General features: G+C 38.3%; 1 protein-coding gene across 2 annotated transcripts in view; it reads right to left on the reverse strand.

Moving 5' to 3' along the window:
• Window positions 1-24,276, reverse strand: part of Scaf8 (SR-related CTD associated factor 8) — a 76,939-nt gene that overhangs the window by 36,306 nt on the left and 16,357 nt on the right. For both annotated transcript variants that reach the window (XM_070010676.1, XM_070010677.1), the window contains 3 exons: window positions 9,076-9,159; window positions 7,242-7,286; window positions 2,121-2,282 (listed from right to left, as the gene is read on the reverse strand). In XM_070010676.1, the coding sequence (XP_069866777.1) occupies window positions 2,121-2,282; window positions 7,242-7,286; window positions 9,076-9,159 (291 nt within the window). The remainder of the gene's footprint in view (window positions 1-2,120; window positions 2,283-7,241; window positions 7,287-9,075; window positions 9,160-24,276) is intronic.

Raw genomic sequence — 24,276 nt, forward strand, 5'->3', positions numbered from 1 at the left:
ATACAAACAACTTCAGTGTAGTTCCTTATACCCTACATTTTCTCCAAAAAAAAAAAAAAAAAAAAAGATATCTTATAGAATTCCATTTCTTTGTGAAATTCTATTCAATTACATTGTTGCATTGTTTTCTGAGTATTATAAACTTGAAAAAAATTTTTTTGCTCATCTAACTCTGAAATCTAATACAATGTTCAGCAATACTAAGAACTTGTTGACCAGAAAAAAATCCTATTTAATATCTTCCTTGGTTGTACAACAGCTTTACCAATCCTTCAGGTTTCAAGCTCCAAACTTACAGGCAGAATGTTTCAAGATGCTCTATACCAGTTCATGAGAAACATCAACTGAACAACTAGGCCTTGCTTCTTGAAATAAATATTTCACCCAAAGCATGCACTTAAGTGAGAGTAACAGTATGCTGACCCCAGTGTCACTGGTAAAAGTACAATAATCTCTCCATGATATCAGTAATAAAGCAATTCACAAGCATTTAACACAAAACTTAAAAAAATAATAATGAAGTATTAAGTTACTACTATTCTGAGATCATACTTACATTAGGAAAAAGTTAACTAACAGGATATCATTCACTTTTAGAAGAACACTGGTTAGAATCTATTACTAAAACAGAAATTTTTAAAGAAAAAAACGGCTCATCTTTAAATCCCTCAATATTATAGGCTGATATATTTTAAAATCATTCTAAGATATATTAGGGAACAATTTTTTTGTATTTCTAATAGGTAACCTTTAAAACACTTTTATAAACGTCAATTAGTAAATTATTTTGCATGGAATTCTAAATAGTAATTTGAAAAATATTCAGGTAGGCCCCTTTAAATTACAAACATTCTTTTAAGTCCACATACAAATATTAAAGTACCAAAATAATTAAAAATAAACAAAATCTGTAAGTAGAGGTGTAGCTCAAGTAGTAAGAGCACCAGCTATGAGCAGAAAAAGTGGTAAAAGCTATCAAAAAAGGAAAGTTTGGGCTGGGAATATGGCTTAGTGGTAGAGTGCTTGCTTAGCATGCATAAAAGCCCTGGGTTCGATTCCCCAGTACCATATAAACAGAAAAAGCCAGAAGTGGCACAGTGGCTCAAGTAGGAGAGTAATAGCCAGCCCAGGCTGAGTTCAAGGCCCAGGGCTGGCAAAAAACAAAAAACAACAAAAAAAAAGGTAGAAAGTTTTGTGTGGAGCTTTCAAGTTTTATGGTTCTTCCTTATAGCAAGTTTTCACTCAATTCTTACCTTTTTCTAGTAAAACAATAAAGCATTCAACCTTTACGGAAAATCACGTCTAAATCTCAAATCAGCTTCAGAAATCAGTAACCACCTAGCACCTCAGGCACCTAGTAATTAGGTCAGCCATGATAAGCAACTCCTTTTAATACGCTTCTTTTGGTAATTACAGAAAATTTATATATTCAGATTTAGCAGACATTACACATGTATGGGTTTCTAACAATAATTCTGTTAAATTATGGTACAACTTTGTATTGTAATAGAAAAATGTCAACATGTAGTTATTTTATACTAATTGCTTGGAAAATCTCCTGGTCACAAATACTGAAAGAGTTAAAAAAAAAAACCTCAAATTAATCACAATCTTGAACTGGTTTTATATGTGAATAAATGAGAATTTAGCTCATTGCATCCAATTAAATAGCAGTTGCCTTCGGGAAGGTGGCTCCGTGGTAGAGCGCTTGCCTTGCATGCATGAGGCCCTGGGTTCGATTTCTCAGCACCACATAAGCAAAAAGGAAAAAAAAAGCCAGAAGTGGTGTTGTGGCTCAAGTGATAGAGCGCTAGCCTTGAGCTGAAGAGCTGAGGGACAGCGCCCAGGCCCAGAGTTCAAGCCCCACGACTGGACCCAAAAATAAATAAATAAATAAATAAATAAAATAAATAGCAGTTGCCTTAATAAATTAAGGAGCAAAGTTAACTTCATCTTTCCATCCTGTAAACTCTAAAAAGGCATATAGATGCTCAATAATTAAATATTCGAATCCAGAATAACAGTAAATAGTAACATAAGGCCATAATGTTAAGATAATCTAAAGACTCTACTTAAGATCCAAAGGGTAAGCTATCTCCTAAAACAAAACAGCAGCATACCTTGTCGTCCCCAGGGCAACGATATAAATTCTGGAAAGTGCTAATGATGTTATTACTAAATCTGGGTGCAAACACATCCTTTTCTTGACCAAACTGATGTCGGGACTGTCGCACAATGGAGTCGATAACATAGAGTCCTGGTACCTTATATTCTGGCTTGCACTGTTGAGAAAAAAACAAAGGAGTAACAAGGGAAGAAAATAGAAGTAAAATTCTTGATAGAGAAATCTTACACAATTAAGAAATATTGCTCATGTTGTAATGAATATTCAGACATTGCTTATTCTAAACCATGTCTCTAGAAAGGCATTGGCTACACCACATATATTCAGTTAGCTGCCAGTCCCCCATGTTCCAAAATAGTACTGGGCATAACTGGCTTAAATGAAAAAAAAATCTGATAAAGAAGATTCTGTTATAATGCTTAAAACTGTTTAATATTTTACAAAGCAACATGGAAGAAGCAAACTCAGGAGAGGATTCTAGAAGATGAATTGTTGCATGTACTAGATTTCATCTGAAGCATGAAAAAAAGAAGTTTCTATACTAAAGGATCAAATTGCAAATTATGACATATATTGCTTTTTGCACTTTACTATTTATATTTCACAACAAAAATAATATAAACACAAATAAAACACAAATATAAACACAAAAATAATATAAACACCCCTAGCTTCTTAAGTCAAACACAACAGGTAATGGTTCATCATAATGATCCAGAATCATACGAAATATAAGTGTAAAGGGCAAAGAGTGTTTAATAAAAGTACACATGGGAAGTTGAGGGTTGGCAAGTTACTCCTTTCAGACATCACGCACCACCCTCAGGTTGAAGGAATACCCATGGTAAAAGCTCTTATCTCCAATAAACCACTAGAAAACTGGAAGTGGAGCTATAGCTCAAGCAGTAGAGCCCTCGCCTTGAGTTGAAGAGCTGAGGGATAGCACCCAGACCCAGAGTTCAAGCCCCACAACTGACAAAAAAAAAAGTGTATCTACAGTTAAACAAGACAAGTATAGGGAACTGCTGGCTTTCACTATGGATGGATGCCACTCTTCCTTTGGAGAAGTAACAAAGGGCAAAACAACAACAACAACAAAAAAAAAACACTAAAGATGAGAAAGTGTTTTGATCTCATTAAATATATTCACTGCAAAGTATCAACTACCTACATAAAACTATCAGATCAAGTACCTGGAAAACTGCATTATAGTAATTCTTAGAGTATACAGTGCAATTTTTGCAAACATAATTACTGAACATTTATTACATTAAAATGACAATAAGCAAACTACTTTCCCTGAAGTCACTGATGTAATAATGTAGTAGTAAACCTAAAGAGGGTTACCTATAGCCTAATCTTATTAACCCAGTGGAGTTCATGAGCAGAGTGTAGAAAGCCTGTGTTAGGGTACCTAACAGCAGACACTGTGCCACTGGATGTAGCTAATTAAAATACAGCATTCAGACTGTATAAAAATAAACAGTACTGAATGACAATATTCAATTGTATTCTTAATTTACTGGACAGATTTATTTGCAATACTCATTCAAAAAGGCAGATCTCACAGTTGGCTAAACTCTACGTATTTTAACAATGGAGTGAAAGATTTCACTTCTGCATTTCAAACTAGCATGGTTAGATATAGGTGATACAAAGCCAGCAAGTCCAGAGGTATCAGATTCCAAATACAATTTATTCTTGATGACTCAAGATAATTAAGAGGCTGGGAATGTGGCTTAGTGGTAGAGTGCCTGACTAGCATGCATGAAGCCCTGGGTTCAACTCCTCAGTACCAATAAACAGAAAAGGCCAGAAGCGGTGGTGTGGCTCAAGTGGTAGAGCGCTAGCCTTGAACAGAGAGGCTCAGGGAGAGAACCTAGGACCTGAGTTCAAGCTCCAAGACCAGGGGGGAAAAAGTTGATAGCTAATGTTAGTACAGGGTGGTCTTGAAAATGTCCTAGTATCTGTTTGTGGTCTGGGTCTTTGCTCATGTGTTTCATAAAGGTAAAATACAATCAGAGACTATACATTTTTTTTGTTTTTTGGCCAAACTCATTATGACAAAAACTAATGGCTGAAGTATTTGTTCAAGTAGTTTTTCTCTTGCCTAGAGGACATCATCTTTATTGTTAATTCTTCATAACACAAAGAATCACAGATAATACACTGTCTAACAGCAGACACACTTCTCTCCGACTTGCATAATTTGGTTATGATGTGTGAAAGGAATACAGAATACACTTACTCTAAAATATGAAACTAAAACATAATTTATTATCCCAGAAAAAGGAAAACATATGTTCATCTCAAAACATGAATGAAAGTTCCTAGCAGAATCATTCATAACAGCCAAAAGCTGGAAAGAGCAAGTGACCTTCAATAAGTGAAGGCTTTTCATTGTGCTACATCCATCCATACAATATGATACTACTCAAAAATGAGAGCAACCACTTGATATATGCAAGTGTTTGGCTAGATGGCAAGGGAACTGTGCTAAAGCACAACATGACCACCTCAAAAGGATACATACGGGGCTGGGAAGGTGGCTCAGTGGTAGATAGTGCTTGCCTTGCATGCATGAGGCCCTGGGTTCGATTCCTCAGCACCACATAAGCAGAAAAAGCTGGAATGGCGCTGTGGCTCAAGTGGTAGAGTGCTAGTCTTGAGCTGAATAGCTGAGGGACAGCACTCAGGCCGAGTTCAGGCCCCACAACCAACCCCCCCCAAAAAAGATATATCCTATGATTTCACTTATACAATGAATAGTAGATTAGTGACTGCCAAATAGCAAGGATGACAGAAGAGCTGAGTGAAGCTTGATACAAGGAAACAGAGATCTGGTGGTGAGGTTTTGGTTACCCAGTAGTTACATGAGTGCAGATTCAGTCAGGCTGCACAGAACTACAGATACAATTGAGTCTATGCTAAGCTATTAAAAAATGATGTTATGTCAAGAAAGTGACTGCCTATATTAATATAATAATACTGAACTAGTTATACACACATCTATTATTCGAAAAGACTAGGAGCAGAAATCTTGTGGACATTGGACTTTTTTGTATTTTGGGATTTTTCAGCGTATGTGCATACAATCGAAGGTGTAATTTTCCAATTCTGTTGTACCAGTGGAATTCAGGAGTTTGGATTTTCAGACTAGACTGGTTCAGCCTGTGTAAGCTGAAATGGGGCAGAGGTTCCATGCAACCTCCTGTTATGATCTACGCTTCACTGAGTGTCAATTACAAGTAAATCTGCAATTACATATACAACTTAATTTAACCATTGCACAGGTCCATTGTTTAATCTTTGGTTTAAATAGGGTAAAGAAGCAATTAAAATTTTCCTGAGACAGAAACCTGCTTGTGCAGATTATATATACAATTATCTCTCCCTAGGTCTTCCAAGGTCCTAAATAACTTACTAAAAGTACTTCTGCCAGGAACCAGTGGTTCATGTCTGAGGGACAGTGTCCACGCCCAGAGTTCAAGACCCATTACAAAAAAAAAGAAAGAAAGAAAGAAATTTTAAGTTTTAGAGCAGTGAAACATTTTTTTGTTGTTGGTCGTGGGGCTTGAACTCTGGGCCTGGGCACTGTCCTTCAGCTCTTCAGCTCAAGGCAAGCTCTCTACCACTTGAGCCACAGTGCCACTTCCAGTTTTCTGGTGGTTTATTGGAGTTAAGATTTTCACAGAGGCCAGGGGTGCTGGTGGCTCATGCCTATAATCCTAGCTACTCAGGAGGCTGAAATCTAAGGATCATGGTTCAAAGCAAGCCCGCCCAGGAAAGGAGCAGGAAAGTCCGTGAGAATCTTATCTCCAATAAACCACTAGAAAACCGGAAGTGGCATTGTGGCTCAAGTGGTAGAGCACTCTCCTTGAGCCCAGAGTTCAGGCCCCACGACTGACCAAAAAAAAAAAAAAAAAAAAAGAAAGTTTCACGGACTTTCCTGCTCAGGCTGGCTTTGAACCACAATCCTCAGATCTCAGCCTCCTGAGTAACTAGGATTATAGGCGTGACCCATCAGTACCTGGCTGTGAAACATTTTTTTTTTTTTTTGAGTCTGGTCGGGCCTGAGCTATGGGCCTGGGCACTGTCCCTCAGCTCTTCAGTTCAAGGCTAGCGCTCTACCACTTGAGCCACAGCGCCACTTCCGGCTTTTTTCTTTTTGCTTATGTGGTGCTGAGGAATCGAACCCAGGGCCTCATGCATGCAAGTCAAGCACGCTACCACTGAGCCAACTTCCTAGCCCTGAAACATTTTTTGATAACTATTTTTATTCCACAGTTTGACTTAATAATATGTTTAACCTTCACTTTAAGAATTAACGAAACTTAAAGAAGATATTCTAGTCTCCTGAAATTGGTTACAAAAACATTCCTAAGTGCAACAAGACAGCTGCTTGACTTTATCTCCTTCTATCCGCTCTACTTAGGACAACAGAGCCATCCACCTATGTAAGATTTACCCTGGTGGATTACAGTCAGTGAATCAGAAGAAAAAAACAGCTAGAATGCAGTATGTTTATCAATGCCTATATAAAGACAGAGCTGCTTTCAAAACATAAAATGTGAAATAGCCATTAAAGACGATAAAAGAATTTCCTTAAATAGCAAAAAATTTGCAATTCCATTAAAAATTAATCACACTGATCTAACTTTCTTCAAGGGACAGATGCTACACTAATCCAATGCAAATGTAGCAAAACCCAGAATTGTACAAATGTGACTATATAATTTTAATTATTTTTTGTTTCATTTTGGTTTTTTGCCAGTCCTGGGGCTTGGACCCAGGGCTTGGGCACTGTTCCTGAGTTTCTTTTGCTCAAGGCTAGCACTCTACCACTTGAGCCAAACCTGAGCCACAGCACTACTTCCAGCTTTTTCTGTGTATGTGGTGTTAAGGAATTGAACCCAGGGCTTCATGCATGCTGGGCAAACTACCACTAAGCCACATTCCCAACCCTAATTTTATTTCTTAAAGGTCAAATAACAGTGATCATTTTAATAAGTTTATCAAAACAACTTAAACAAAGGTATTTTACTTTAAAAAGAACAGAGACATTAATACCTCATTATAGTGCATTTAGCCCTTGTATTAAAAAGTACATACTCACTTTCTGAATGAATTTCTCAACACTTTGGACCACATGTTTATAAAACTGAAAGAGAGGGAAAAAGAGCAGTTTTTGAATCAAAGTAGATTAGAACTTCCTGCTAACCACTATCTTTACCAGTTCCAAAGGAACTCAAACTATTAATTGTAGAAAACATCACAAGACAAGCAAACACAACACTTAAAAGAGCTAAGTTCACAATTATTTTATGGCTCATTTCAGTTTTTTCAAAGCTAAAAACGTTCAAGACAGTTATTAATAAATCAAAGTAGTATAGTGTATCATGAAAGCCAAGATTTAGACTCCCAACTGACAGAAATCTGAACTCAAAAGATTTCATTTAGCAAAGTAATTTCTCTTAGGACTATGACATCAGGAAATGGGAAATTTAAGCCAGGCATCGGTGGCTCATGCCTGTAATCCTAGCTACTCAGGAAGCTGAGATCTGAGGATCGTGGTTCAAAGCCAGCCCAGGCAAGAAAGGGCAGGAAAGTCCGTGAGACTCTTATCTCCAATAAACCACTAGAAAACTGGAAGTGGGGCTGTAGCTCAAGTGGTAGAGTGCTCGCCTTGAGCTGAAGAGCACAGGGACAGCGCCCAAGACCAGAGTTCAAGAACCTTGATCGACCAGAAAAAGAAAAAAAGGGAAATTTAGAACCTGTACTTAATTGGGTCTTTTTGTTAAAAAGAAATTCTGCTTAACAGTTCTATAAAATGTCCCCATTATTAATTCACAGAAAAAAATAATACTATATGTTTATATGGTCTCAGGATTGTGATCATACAAATCAAATCATAATGGAGACTAATATAAACAGTACTAAGAGTAAATTCATTCTCTGTTAGCTTATCAGATACATTGAAAACATGGCATATTTGAAGAATTCTTTGGCTTAATGTGCTGTAGCCATGATTTTCTTCAAGAAAAGGATTTTGAACTATAATCACCTAAGACCCTAACTGTGTTTCTAGTAAGGGTTGCCTATTAAAAAAAAAAAAAAACCTGTTCAATCAACAGACTGTCTTGAATTTCTCCCAGTAATAACTAGTGGATATAAATTTGCTAAATTTATCACTATTGTCAAAAGATCATTTAAATACTTGATGCTTCTGGTTATGGCTTCTTTGTAATTTAGAGTAGGTAGTCACTCATAATACTCATAAGTTACTATCCACTTAGATATTAATTGAAATAAGCACTCATTCATCCTCATTTTGAAGAGCCCTATGAAAGCAGGGAGACTTCATCTGGGGACAAGAACTTCTTGGGAAAGTATCCATGGTTGAACATTACCCAGGAAATCTCAGGCAAATTTCTGTGCAGATGTGCATTTTCCATAAAGGAATCAACCTCTCCCTGAGATTTTCAGCAATGCCAAGACAACATATGCTCAAAACCTACCACATCAGAGCTACCAAATCTGGCTCTTCTCACAGTTCAAGTACCTTACACACACAGTTAGGCCCATTAATTTCCAATAATGGCCCATGTTCAAATATGTATAGAATCAGCCAAAAGAACATGAATACTTTTTATCTAGAAAGTGTTTATCAACTTTTCTTTAAGATTCTGGAAAGTCAACAGTGTTAAAACTATGAATTCTGACCTGCCTAGCTGGGTAAGGAACGATCGTTACTTCCAAATTTGTGGAAATCTTGAAAACAGTATTTCAAACACTGTGTGTGTCTATGTAGGAGAATAGATGACAGGCTTTTGTTGTTCTCCACAATGAACAAGCATGAATACTGTAAAGCCTGTGCTCTATAAAAATCATTTACCTTCTACATATTAGAGAAGCATTTTGAAAACCCAGCTGTCACATGCAGTACTCACCTTAATAGCTTTGATGGCCGCTTTTGTAATCTGGGTCATTTTCGCTTTAGAAATGGGTGGTTTATAGTCATTCAGGGAATACAACTGAAGGCGAAAAAAAAGAAGGAAAAGCTGTAAATCTAGCAGAACTAAATATCCTCAAAGCATAAAAGGGTTTCTGTTCTTTAAAAAAAAAAAAAAAAAAAACAAGCTCAATATCATTTCCCATCAAGAAACTTCATTAAAATTACAATAAGCTGTCCCTCCATATTTACTTGCTGATAAGCAAAACAGACAATAACAAGTGTTAGCAAGGATGGGGAAGAACTGGAGTCCTCAGGCATTGCTGGTGGGAAGTAAGAGTACAGGAACTTTACACATCAGTTTGTAAGAAACTTAAAACACAGTTACCACATGACCAATTCTACACCTACGTATATCTTCAAACTCGCTGAAAACAAACATCCACATAAAAACTGGGCAAGGCAACATGTCTCACACCATAATACTAGCTACTCAGCAGGCTGAGATCTGAAGATCCTGGATCAAGACCCACCCAGACAGAAAAATCTGAAAAACTCTTGCTTTCAAGTAACCAATAAAAAAATAGAAGTAGACTGGTGGCTTAAGTGGTAGAACCTTATGAGAAAAAGCCAAGTGGGAGTAGCAGGCCCTAAGTTCACACACACACACACACACACACACACACACACACACACACACACAGGTACACACACACACACACAGGTACACACACACACAGGTACACACACACACACACACACACCGTTGTATAAATGCTCACTGCAGCATCACTAACAAAATATAAGTCATTTAAAAAAAGAATAACTCAAAGATCCATCAGATAGGAATGAAGGAATAAATGTATAATATCTATTCAATGAAATATGAAATTCTGGTTACAGAAAGGAATGGACAACTATATTAATATATGATATGATATGCTACAATACAAATGAACATAAATGAATCCTAGAATTTTTTTTTTTTTTTGCCAGTTGTGGGGCTTGAACTCTGGACCTAGGTGCTGTCCCTGAGCTCAAGGCAAGCACTCTATCACTTGAGCTACAGCACCACTCCCCTAGAATTTTTTTTAATGGAGTATCACTCAATTGCCCAGGCAGGCCTTACAATGGCAAGCCTCCGCCTCAGTGTAGATTATAGGCTGGGAATACAGGCATGAAACACTGATAGTATCCTAAATTAAAGAAGAAAATTCAGAATGGCTACTAATAATCACTGGTTTGTGTTTTGTTTTTGGCAATACTGGGGTTTGAACAGGGATTGAGCCATGAGCCAGCTGTTTTTTCTTTCTTTCTTTCTTTTTTGTTTAAGAGAAGGAAATACCCCTCCTTACTACTAGGGCTTGAACTCAGGGTCTAGATGCTGTCCCTTAGCTTTTTCACTCAAGGCTGGCTACTACTTGATTCACAGCTCCCTTTCAGCTTTTGCTGATTAATTGGAGATAGGACTTCCATGACTTTTCCTACCTAGGCAGGTAGCTTGAGCTTCAGATCTCAGCCTCCTGAATAGCCAGAATTACAGGTCACCAGCCCCAGCTTCCAGATACTTTGTAAGAATTTTAAAGATAAGACCCATAAGATATCTCTGTGTCTCTCTCTCCCTATCAGTGTAATCATCAGGTACAAAATAACACCATATTGTATGGCATATCATAAACCAGGTAAAACAAAGATCAATTTCTCAGAATTTCTTAGAGGACCCACAGAAGATCTACTCATGTCCTCTCCCACTAGAGAATAACAACAGACTTTTTTTGTGTTGGGATTTTACTTTTCTCCTTATATTTAAACTGAACTGTTATTGCCTGAGACGAGATAGGTGTTGTAAATTAAATCAATATAAATAATCATATACAAGACATAGCTATTCATAAGCTTGGTTGAAAGACTTGAATTTTAATTCCAACTATCTGATCTTATTAAGAGTTTTTAAGGCAGGAGCTAGTGACTCATGTCTATAATCCTAGCTACTCGGGATATTGAGACATGAGTAGTGCAGTTCAAAGCTAGGCCAGGCAGAAAAGACTGTGAGACTCTTACCTCCATTTTAACCACCAGAAAATCAGGAATGGTGCAGTGGCTCAGAGTGGTAGAGTGCTAACCTTGACCAAAAAGAACCCAGGGACAACACACAGGCCCTGAGTTCAAGTCCCATGACCAACAATAAAAAAAGTTTTGAAGGGCTGGGAAGGTGGCTCAGTGGTAGAGCACTTGCCTTGCATGCATGAGGTCCTGAGTTCGATTCCTCAGCACCACATAAGCAAAAAAAAAAAAAAAAGCTGGAAGTGGCGCAGTGGCTCAAGTGGTAGAGCGCTAGCCTTGAGCTGAAGAGCTGAGGGACAGCACCCAGGCTCAGAGTTCAGGCCCCATGACTGGATCCAAAAAAAAAAAAAAAAAAAGTTTTGAAATCTCTGACACCTTCGTTTTATCAAAATAAAACAATCACTTTACAAAAGGATTGTACATATGAGATAGGTAGACAAATGAAGAAGCAGGAAAATGTAGTCATAATATTGAATGCATATCCTATGAAATTTAAAAAAAAAACAATAAAAGGGATTGGGAGAGATGGGGGGACTCATATAATAAAAATATAAAACACAAACCAAACAAAAACACTGTACATAATGAGTACCCTAAAGTCCTCCACCTATAGTCATTACTAAATCCATTTCCCTGGTACAAGGCCTTCTCCACTGAAAAGAGTAATGGTAAAGGATCCACAACATTACTGGCTGGGCCATTCAGAAGTACGTTCTGTAGTGGTTATGAAGCACCACCAGCTAATCTCATGAGTGACACATTTCTCCTTTCATTTTTTTTATAATCAGTCTCCAAAAGTAGATCATATAATGTATCATATAATATAAAAAGTTGATCTATAATATTCCTTGCTATTAGAATAGCCAGGCTTTATTTGAGCTCATTCCAATCAGGTATGCCAACCAGCCACCAAGAATTGGGAATAGATTTCTCTCCACATTATTAAAATCTAAATGCTGGTCTTACAATAGAAAGTGCTGGAGAAGAATGCATCTTCCTCTTTCTTTGTCTTACACACCATTCCCCATCTCTGCATTCCACTGGGGTCAGGAGACCGCAGTGTCATGCTCTGAGCTTGGGCTCCCAGTCACAAGGTTTCTCCTCTATTGGTTATAATTTCACCAGTGCATTTTTGGAGGAGCTTCCTGCTGCTGTTATTCCTAAAGTCTCAAGTGGGTGCTGACCCCAGATACTTTGCTTCATTAAGTTCTTCATTGTTTGAAACTACTGTAATTTTTGTTAAGTCCCCTGCTATTGTTCAGACTGAACTCTGCTTCCCACACATAAATTTCTAAAATAATCTAGAGACAAAACTCTCACACAAACCCCACCCATCTAACCTCAGTGATTGAAATAAAAGTCCCAGTGCCAACCTGCCACTTCCTGTGGCCACTAAGACATAACTTCCATGGAAGGATACCAAATTAGTGTTTTCATTTTGACTCGTTCATTCACTGTTTCAACTCCCCTTAATGTACTCTGAAGAGCCTTCTTAAACATGTAAATTTTACTTATTTTTTGGTGGTGCTGAGGACTTAAACTCAGGGCCTCAAGGACACTAGATAAATGCTCTGCCAGTTGACCTTAAACTCCTAACCACAGCCTATAAAAGAGAGAGACTTTAATGTCTCTATCATGTGTGCTATCATAGCATATGTTCTTTTTTTTTTGGTCGGTCATGGGGCCTGAACTCTGGGTCTGGGCACTGTCCCTCAGCATTTCAGCTCAAGGCTAGCGCTCTACCACTTGAACCATAGCGCTACTTCCAGCTTTTTCTGCTTATGTGGTGCTGTGGAATCAAACCGAGGGCCTCATGTGTGAAAGGCAAGCACTCTACCACTGAGCCATCTTCCCAGCCCTACCATAGCATATGCGTACTTTAAATCTGAACATTCCTTCATGTCAAATCAGTTTTTAAGGACTGTAAGCAAGATTTGAGTTTTGTTTTTTTGTTTTTGTTTTTCTAGTTCTGGGGCTTGAACTCAGGGCCTGGGCACTGTCCCTGAGCTGCTTTTACTCCAGGCTAGCACTCTACCACATGAATCACAGTGCCACTTCTGGTGTTTTCTGTTTATGTGGTACTGAGGAATCAAACCCCAGGCTTCATGCATGTTAGGCAAGCACTCTACCACTAGGCCACATTCCCAGTCCGATTTGAGGAATCTTTTACCAGTTTGTCAGTTGCTGCTGGCTACTTCACTCTCCATATGACATTCACTTTATTATCAATCAGGCCAGGTACCTGCATACCGTTTATGTCATGGGTCAGACAGTACTTTGGGCTTTGTGGGTATTATGATTTAGATGTGGTTTGTGTCGCCAAAGTACTGAGAGTGTAATGCCCACTGGGGTGAGGAGATTTAAGGGGTCCAGGTATCACCGGGAAACAGTCTTCAGAGGATATACTTACTGGGTGAAACCTTGGTAGCTCTCAAATAGTCATAACAAAAGCTCTCTGTCTCACCACACACTCTCTTGTACCTACAAATGCCCCCACAGCGATCCCACCATCCTCCCATCAGCATCTTCTCCAATGTGAAGTAGCCAAAAGAGGCCTAAAGGGGAGCAGAACCCATACAGTTCACTGCTCCAGGTAGCAGGCTCTTGCTGCTAATTTGTACTTGAATGGGCATTGTGTTGTAAATGTACTTATTGCCAAAACTCATCCTTAAAATTGAGTAATATTCTCAACTCTATAGATAGCTGCTTTGTTTTGTCAATGTCCTTTCACATCCCTGGAGAATATTTTCCTGCCCTCCTATCTATGAATTTTGAGACTCACTACCCAAAACGGTTGTAATCATACCACTTCAAGCAAAACTTTTTCAACATTTTTAAGAAAATTAATGCCCTTTTCAATTTATAGTAAGTAAGTTCTATGACACAGGAATAGTACACAACAGTCTATTAGGTGCTATATTCCAGAGAACCAAAACCACCTCCCTCACAAAGACTCAACCTTCAAAGGTGCCAATGGAATTAATAGAAAGAGTGGATCTAGAATAATCTCACTAAACTATCTAGCCCATCTTTCCCAAAGTAATTATTAGGATCCCTCAAATCTCCAAAGGAATCAGAAGTCTCACAAAAGTTTCTGCCATGAATACAATGTAAATAATCTATAATAACATGCTGATCAGCCTTTTTTTTTCTTCTTCCTCCCGTTAGGAAGATAATAAAGGACTTTTTTTTTTTTGGTAAGAGGAATAAAAATCTCACAATGAAAAGTAGCAAGAGAAGACAGCACATATGAAATGTCTAGTGAATCAGAATTCCAATCTTGTCACTCAACACAGAAGGCAGGAAGCACACCACAACTAAACAAATGCCTCCTACTTCTACTTTACTTCTACTGTAACAAGTCAAGAAACAAGTTCAAGAAACAGCAGTATTGAAAATACCTAATGATTGTGAAGATAATTATCAGAAGAATTGAACCATTAACAATTAAAACACTGTTCCTTTGGAGGACCCAAGCACATATGCTACTGTGAAAATTAATTCTATTTTGATACCATTCTATTCTTATTCCACTGCCAACAGTAACCTCCACATTGATTTTTTTCCTCAATAATTTTTTTATTGTGAAAATACTGTACAGAGGAGTTACAATTACATGGGCTATCTAATGAGTACATTTCTTATCAAGCATTGTTGCCTCCTCCTTTGTTTCCCCTTCCTATCCCTTCCCATCTCCCCCCACACACCCTTGCCCCCTACATTGATTTTTCATTCCAAAACTCTTTGCTGAAGCCCCAGGTACCAAAGTCATATTCAGAAATCGGGTCTCTTTGAAGGTAATGAGGTTGTAAGAGGTCACAAGTACAGAAGGCCTGCTCCAACAGGAGCAGGCCATGAAGTTCTCCTTGACACACCCTGGTGCCAGTTCACACAACTCCCCTGGGAGACAGTGAAGGGATCTGCAGGAAGAATTCCCCTAGGGACCCAATAAAATGTAAAAAGACAAACTTTACTTTTTAAAAAATGTCATAGATAACTTTTCTATCTAACTAGTCAATTCTGGGTAGAAATCTATTAGAGTTTTGAAAGACAAAGCCAAAAAAAAAAAAAAAAAGTTCACTAGGCACCAGTGGCTCAAGTCTATCTGTAATCCTAGCTACTCAGGAGGCTATGATCTGAGGATCACAGTTCAAAGCCAGTCCTGGCAGCAAAGTCTATGAAACTCTTATCTCCAATCAACCACCAGAAAACCAGATGAGCTGTGGACAAAAGTGGTAGACTACTAGCCTTGTGCTAAAGAGCTCTCCAAGAGGGGGTGGGAAGTGGTAGAGCGCTCAGTGGTAGAGCGCTTGCCTTGCATGCATGAGGCCCTGGGTTCAGATTCCTCAGCAAAAAGAAAAGAAGCCAGAAGTGGCGCTGTGGCTCAAATGGTAGAGCGCTAGCCTTGAGCTGAAGAGCTGAGGGGCAGCACCCAGGCCCAGAGTTCAGGCCCCATGAACGGACCCCAAAAAAAAAAAAAAAAAAAAAGAGCTCTCCGACAACACCCAGGCCCTAAGTTCAAGCCCCATGACTGACAAAAAAAAAAAGTAACATACAGGGTTTTGAAGGCCTTCTTACCTCTGGTCCTTCTTATTGACAATCTTCTAAATCACCATGAGGTTAAACTTGATGCTTGAACTCTTAATAGCATGTTTTGCTTCACAACAGGAAATAATGTAACTGTTTACACGTGATGGCACATGTCCTATATAGCTCCCCTCTCCAAATAACTGCACTGCTGCTGAGTGTGGGTGGGTTTTATGAACTTGATGGGTGGGTTTCTAGTGGAGCAGATCAGGAGGTAGGATATAAGAGGGGCCCATGGCTAAGAGCTGAGCATGACCCCAGAAACTGGAAAAGTGTCAGAAAGCTAGCATACTAAAACAAACCTGGGATGTTTGGGGGTTTTTTTTGTTTTGTTTTTTTTGTCTTTGTCTAGCATGTGAATGGAATTTTAGGTTTTCATAAATATTTTTATGAAAATTACTTTTACTAATAATTCAAAGTCAAAAGTTAAAATTTAAGATGTTTATCATCTGGGTGCTGGGGGCTCACACCTGTAACCCTACCTATTCAGGAGGCTAAGATCTGAGGATCACAGATTGAAGCCAGCTCGGTCTTGTTCTCCAAGTAAGCCCCAGAAAACCAAAGTGGAGCTGTGGCTCAAAGTGCTAGAGCTACAGTCCTGAGCAAAAAAGCTCAGAGACAGTGTCCAAACCCAAGTTCAAGTCCCACAGGTGAAAATATTTTTTATGTTTTTCTGATTGTTTAAAAAGCAAAAAAACAGAAATCCACTATTTTGGGAAATGGAGGTATGTTTCAGTAGAGTGCCAGCTATGGGCAAAAAGCAAAGCCAAAGCACAAGACTCTGCATTAAAGCCCTAATACTAGCAGTAGGTTTGTTTTAAGATTTTAGACATATGAGTTAAAAGTAAATATTCAGATTTATTTCACTAGTTATGTTCTTTTTGTTGATATTTTTGAGGCAGGGAGGATTTCACTGTAAGGTCCAAGCCACCCTCAAACTTGCTTTGTGTGAATCCCAGATTGGCATGAAACACACTGTCTTTACACCTAATGCTGATTACAGGTGTGTACTAACACATCTGGCTTGATAAAATTATCTTTGCTGACAAGAGGGCTTGGTGTAGACTTTGTGCTTAGCATGCTCAATTAGTCTCAGTTCCTAGCACCAAAAAATAAATAAGCTAACACAATTACTATGACAAATTCTTATAATTAGTTATCCTTTCCTACATATTATATCATTCAGTAGAATATTCCAAATCTCTCAAGCATGGCAACTGCCTAAGGTTAACATTACATTTTTGATTAGTGTTTAAAAAAGAAGGCAATTATTTTAGAATCTCAACTGCATTGGTAATAAAGAAAAACTATAACCAAGCCTCCTTCCAAAAAGAAATATTAAATAGCTAAATTTAAACCAAAAAAAAACCCCACCTTATCTGTATAAGTTCTTTAATTAAATCCAAAAAACATACCCTTTCCAAATGCTTGTATTAGAGGGATTAAAATACTCTAAAAAAGCACATGGGCTTTATGGTGCACATCAACATGGAAACAGAACAGAAACACCTACTGTCCAAAGAACGGGGGAAGGGCTCGCTTTCTTATTTTGCACTGCCTCACTCATGGTGGAAGAGAGGGAGTGAGTGCACCCTGTAGCCTGTAGGATATGGGAGTCCCAGAGAAAACAGGAGAAGTTTGAGTATGAACTAACCTGAATTTTGGGTCCATCCTGAAATTGGTGCCTGCATTAAAAAGATCCACAGTAAAAGCTCTAAAAACTAAATTCCATGTCAAGTACTACCCAACTTCTGGACTAAGTCATGAATGGAATGTTTCTAGATACATCTATAAGCAGAACAACAAGCACTTTCAAAACCTGCAATTACACTGAAACCACAAAAAAGGAAGACAGACCTTGCATCTTGAACTGATCCAAGTCCATAGGCTCATCAACAATTACCAGCAGTCCTTAGACAATTTAAACTTGAGGTCTTTTGACATAAAGGTGAAAATGTCCACTATGGAGGTGAAACCCACTGAACTATCAACATGTGTATGTGTGTACACATGAGGAAATCTATTCACTGAATAAGGGAGAAGACAATGATACCAACACTAGAATTACAGAAAGACTTCAAGGAAGCTACAATCATCTTCAATAAGAAAAATGGGAACACTTCTGAATAGAGATGCTTTCAAAAACCAAAAGAGGGGGCTGGGAAGGTGGCTCAGTGGTAGTAGAGTACTTGCCTTGCATGCATGAGGCCCTGGGTTCAATCCCTCAGCACCACATAAAACAGAAAAAGCCGGAAGTGGCGCTATGGCTCAAGTGGTAGACCACTTGCCTTGAGCTGAAGAGCTGAGGGACAGTGCCCAGGCCCAGAGTTCAGGCCCACGACCGACCAAAAAAAAAAAAAAACCTGAAAGAGAAGCTACAGAAAAGAATCAATGAGCCGTGTGCCAGTAGCTCACACCTGTAATCCTAGCTACTCAGGAGGCTGAGATGTGAGGGTTGCTGTTCAAAGCCAGTCTGGGCAGGAAAGTCCATGAGACTCTAATCTCCAATTAACCACCAGAAAGCCAAAAGTGGTGCTGTGGCTCAAGTGCTAGAGCACTCACCTTGAGCTGAAGAGCTGAGGGACAACGCCCAAGCCCAGAGTTCAAGCCCCACAACTGACCCAAAAAAAAAAAAAAAAAAAAAAAAAAACCTTAGAAGTGGGGGAAAAAAAAGAACAACCAGAAACAAAAACAGTACCAGAAGGTCACTTTAGATGCTTAAAGAAGGTATACTTAGGGGAAGAATCCAACAGTACAACTCCTTTGGACTAATGTACTAATTATCAAAACAAGTATCAGGAAGTAGAAATGTATTTTGGGGAAGTAGGCAAGGGGAGGAGCACATAGGAATGGAGTAAAGAAAGGTGAGCAAATGTAGTCATTGTAGTCAACTTACATATGTAAAAAACACTATGTAACTTGAGAGTAGTAATGAGAGGTGGAAAGCAGGGGAGAATGAAGGAAGGAGTGATATTTACTGAGAAGCACTGTTCTCAAACCCTGACTTATGGAACTATAACCCCTTTGTGCAACTACATTATCACCAACATCAATATCATCACCATCACCATAAAATGTTCATTTAGCCTACTGAAGAAAAATTCAGTGAAGATTTAGTAAGCTAACCCAATACACATTATTAATGTAGAAATAACAGAATGTCTAATATTAAATGACAAATCTAAAATATTTCAGTAACTATTAACTTCCTAAATGTAACACAAAAACAAGAAAAAATATTCAGAATGAAATCTGTCACAGCTACTGAATACAATTTCATAATCCTTAACACTTTTCTTTACATTGAAGGGAAAAGAAAACCTTCCCGTACATTTATTTCATGGCACTCTTTCCATCTAGATGGCTTCCAAACCATCATCTATTTAAGCCATAAACAAAAACATTTTCAAGACAATTCTTACCCAGTTAAAATCAAAAAACAAAACCAGAAGACAATGGAGTGCAGTAACCAATCTTAACAATACTTTTCTATGACATTTACAAATGCAAATCTTGGGAGTATGACACTTTGTTTTATATTTTGGTAATAAAAAGAACCCACACATGAATACATGTATGGTATACATATATGCACACATGCACCTATCTAGTAAGTGTGAAGCCATGAGTTCAAACCTGAATACTGCGACAACGTATACATATATTGTTTGAAAAACATTGTTTTAGCTTACAGTTATGAGAATGTAATATTAGTGCATTAATTACAAGAAAAAGAAAACATTAAATTCTCTAGAGACTACTGCTTGCCAAAAACTGAGGCCACAGCAGGGGATGTACTCCACCAGTGTGGACACTGAAGTATAGATATACCAACCTCTCCATACTTCTCCATTCCCTTTGGAAGTCTTAGTAGCCAAGCAGAGTATTTTTTTCCATATCATCACAAAGCCTAAAACAGTTACTAGGTGTTAATAATTGGTTCTAAAAGTAGTAACCTAAGTAATTTCATATTACATACAATGTTCAGACCAAGGAAGCCCTCTCAATTATTCCCACTAAGAATTTTATGTTTAAAATATTTTATAATCCTATGGCTATAATCCTAACAACAAGAAATTATAGCTACAAAACATATTCAGGCCTGAGGATGGAGGGTTATGTTTGTAACTCTAGCTACTTTGGGGATGAGACCAGCCTGGCAGCTTGACAAGATCCTGTCTCAAAATCAGAAACTTTCGGGATGTAGCTCGGTGATTTTGGGTACATGCCCCAGCACTGAAATCAGTAAGGAAATAAAGAGCATAAAATATTGCAAGCTGGGTGCCGGTGGCTCATGCCTGTAATCCTAGCAACTCAGGAGGCTGAGATCTGAGGATCATGGTTCAAAGCCAGCCTGGGCAGGAAAGTTTGGGAGGCTCTTATCTCCAATGAAACCACCAGAAAAAACGGGAAGTGACACTGTGGATCAAGTGGTAGAGTGCTAGCCCTGAGCTAACCCAGGCCCAGAGTTAAAGCCCCACAACCAACAAAAATAAACTAGTTCATTGTAATATGTTTTACTCTGCAGTAATTCCCAATATCACGGGTAATATTATATAATAAAAATAACCACAGTTGCATACAATTTTCAGAGTTAAATAATTAAGCATTACTATGACAGTTTTGCTATTAAGGTAAAGTCAAATAAAACCAAATAGGAAGCCAGGTAACAGTGGCTCATGCCTGTAATCCTAGCTACTCAGGAGGCTGAGATCTGAGAATCGCGGTAAAGCCAGCCAGGCAGGAAAGTCCAAGAGACTCCTATCTCTAATTAACTACCAGAAAATTGTAAGTGATGCTGTGGCTCAAAGTGGTAGAATGCTAGCCTTTAGCAAAAAAACTCAGGGACAATGTGTGCATAGGACCTGAGTTTAAGTCCCACAACCAACAAAACAAACAAAAAAAGAAAAAAAAAAAGAAAATACAAAATCAAAACCAACTGATTAATAAGCTCCAAGGTAAATGACAACTTACATGAAATCAAGCCACAGTAAAATAAGCACAGTAATATATGATGGGCCTTCTGAAACTAAAACAGCATGAAGATTCTCCCCACACACACCTACCAAACTACTGAAGTGGAAGGAGTCATATGCATAGTATGTTATAAATTCTCAGTAGCTACAACAGGTTATAATGATGTAAAATGTAATCACAGGCTAATACTTATTTGAAATGCGTACATTAAACTTAACCCTCAGTACTTGAGCATATTTTGTTATTCACTCTCTCCTCACATTACCATATGCATCTAACAAAATAATAATAAACTAATGTTTTATTGAAAATGTAGATGATGCAGAACCTCAGTTTACCACAAGGAAAAATAACCAAAGGAAATAACTGCTTCTGCGTAGGAGTGGATGGAAGGAAGGGAAGATGCCGTGTACACGTCGAATTGAAACGCTTGAACAAATGTTTAAAGGTAATTTTTAAAAAGTGCTTCTGGAGGAGGCATTCAGATTACAAATAAAGACACACACAGCTGCAAACAGCAGGCACAGACTTAATGAAGAAAACAAAGTGAGGTGGGTTGACTGACTCCTGCTGCAACTACGATTCTAACTGCACAGCACATCTTTACAAATGCCGATTACAAGGGAGAGGACCTCATGCCTATAATCCTAGCTATTCAAGAGGCTGAGATCCAGACGATGGAGGCTTAAGGAAAACCCAAGCAGAAACAGTCTTGAGATTCCATCTCCATAAGCAGCAAAAAGCAGGACTAGAGATGTGGTTCAAATGGTAGAATTCCAGTGAAGCAAACAAGGTTGAGGTTAGGTTAGACCCAGTACCTCCAAAAATTAAAATGAAAGAGAAAAGAAAGGGAATGTGTTAAGAGATGCATAGACAGCTCTGCTTTACTCCTGGAAAATGGTGGTTTCTATACCATTAAGAACAAAGCTGGAAATATACACAGGGCATAGCTTCCCATGCAGTAAGCCCTGCCTGCTCATAGCATCATGTCTAGGACATGCAGATGACAAGCATATTTATAAATATGGTTTTACACTGTCTTATAAAGCCTTCCTTATATTTATGCTAAAAAAGTATATACTTAAAAAAGTGTGAATTTTTAGTGTGACGTAAAAGAAATAATCTAATAATCTAAAAAATCAGTTCTACTATATAAACTAGAAAGTGAACAAATTAAAAACTGACTACAACAAATCAAAAAACTGAAGTATTACCATCAAGAATAAAAGGAAAGGAAGGACCAGCACAACTATGTTTATTGCAGCACTATTTCCCATAGCTAAGATATGGAACCAACCCAGATGCCCCTCAGTAGATGAATTGATCAAGAAAATGTGGTATATATACACAATGGAATTCTATGCCTCCATCAGAAAGAATGATATCACCCCATTTGATAGGAAATATAAAGACCTAGAAAAAAATTATATTAAGTAAAGTAAGCCAGGCCCAAAGAAACACAGGTACCATGATTTCCCTTATTTGCAATAACTAGTATTTGTCTGGGACAAGCAGAGAAGGTCAGATAAGATGATATTAAGCGAAATGATCCCCAAGATAGAGACACAAGTGTTTTTTTCTTCCTTGCCATTGTTTCTAACATAGTTATAAGGTACCATGTGATTTTTTTTTTTTTTGGTGCTTTGTATGTCCCTCCCCCACAGTATAACCCCTGTTTTCACTGTATTTGATGTTGGTATAATTTGGGGAGGGGAAGGGAAAAAAACAAATTGTTTAAATAGGGACACAGATTGACCTATTGCAACAGAGATGTACAAGACGCTATGTCGAAAAACAAACTTTACAATCTGGCTTGGGGGGGGGGGGGGATATGTACCTGAGGAGGGAGATGGGAGGGAAGGGATGGTGGAGGAAAAACAAAGGAGGAGGCAACAATGCTGAATAAGAAATGTACTCATGGGGCTGGTAAGGTGGCTCAGTGGTAGAGTGCTTGCCTTGCATGCATGAGGCCTCGGTTCGATTCCTCAGCACCACATAAGCAGAAAATGCCGGAAGTGGGGTTGACGCTAGCCTTCAGCTGAAGATCTGAGGGACAGCGCCCAGGCCCAGAGTTCAGGCCCCATGACCGACCAAAAAAAAAAAAAAAGAAATGTACTCATTACCTTGTTCATGTAACTGTAACCCCTCTGTACAGTATTTTCACAATAAAAAACTTAATTTAAAAAAAAAAGGAAAGGAAGGATGCAAATGTTCCTAATAGGCCAGGCTTATTTAGATGTATTACACATGGTTTTGACCAAGTGGTCAAAATCAGAAGAAATTTAAAAAGCAACGTGGAAAAGCACTCCTGTCAGTCACACATTTTTTAACAGAGCACTTAAGTTGTCATGTGATCTGCCAAGTTTCCCTACCTTTACTTTTGTAAAAATATGTCTCCCCAAAAAGCATGATAGAAAGTAATTCTCTCGAGCCAAAAAGGGCATGTAATGTCCTAAATTGAAGTCATAAAGGGAAAACATTAGATTTGTTGAAAAGTGGTATATTTGGGGAAACTGGACAACATTATGGGGAAAAAAAATGAATCAAGCATCTGCAGGCATCATTTATCTGAGGTAAAGAGCATGAATTGAGATCTACTTTTAATGTCTACTCTTATTTTCTATAGGAATGTAGCCCATTCCAGGTGGTTTCAGACCACGGCATAAAAGGTATGGAAAAAACTTGAGTGCCAGCTTTGTACAACAAAAACACCTAGCTTCTTCCTCAATGGTGGCCTCCTTGGAACTATAACCACTGATTCAAAAATACTGTATTTTTTTTTTTTTAAATGACTGGAGCCAGGCACCAGTGGCTCATCCCCATAATCCTAGCTACTCAGGAGGCTGAGATCTGAAACATGTGGCTCCAAGTCAGGCTAAGTGGAAAAATCCATGAAAAAAAGTCCATTGGTTATTTCCAATTAACCACCAAAAAGCAAGAAGTGAAGCTTTGGCTCTGCAGTAGCCTTGAGCAGAAGAGCTCAGAGACAGCGTCTAGGCCCTGAGTTCAAGCCCCAGGACAGCACAAATAAAATAAAATACAGCCAGTCACCAGTGGCTCATGCCTGTATCCTATACTCAAGAGGAGGCTGAGCTCTGATGATTGCGGTTCAAAGCCAGGCGGCACAGGGAAAAAAAAAATCTCACCCATGAGACTCCTATCTCAATTAACCATCAGAAAACTGGAAGTGGCACTGTGGCTCAAGTGCTAGAGAGCTTGCCTTGAGCTGAACAGCTCAGGGACAGCGCCCAAGCCCAGAGTTCAAGCCCCACAACCAACAACAACAACAATAATAAAATAAAATACATTAGAATAAAATAATTTCACTGAATTTCATGACTGATAAGAAATGGAGAAAGAAATATCTAGAAGATTCCAATTTTTTGAGAATGGGTACTTTGAAAAGTGGTCTTATTAGTGATATAAACATAAGTCTAAAAGCAAAAAGTCCGTTGAAGAAAAATTAAGTTTAAATTTGAAGCGACAGCAGTATGATTTTAGGTGCAAATACATCTAAAGTACTTAGAAGACAAGAGACAGAATCCCAGAAGCAAATAAATAAATAAATAAA

Source organism: Dipodomys merriami, unplaced genomic scaffold, assembly GCF_024711535.1.
Source record: "Dipodomys merriami isolate MVZ:Mamm:240054 unplaced genomic scaffold, mDipMer1.0.p SCAF_8, whole genome shotgun sequence".
NCBI lineage: Eukaryota > Metazoa > Chordata > Mammalia > Rodentia > Heteromyidae > Dipodomys > Dipodomys merriami.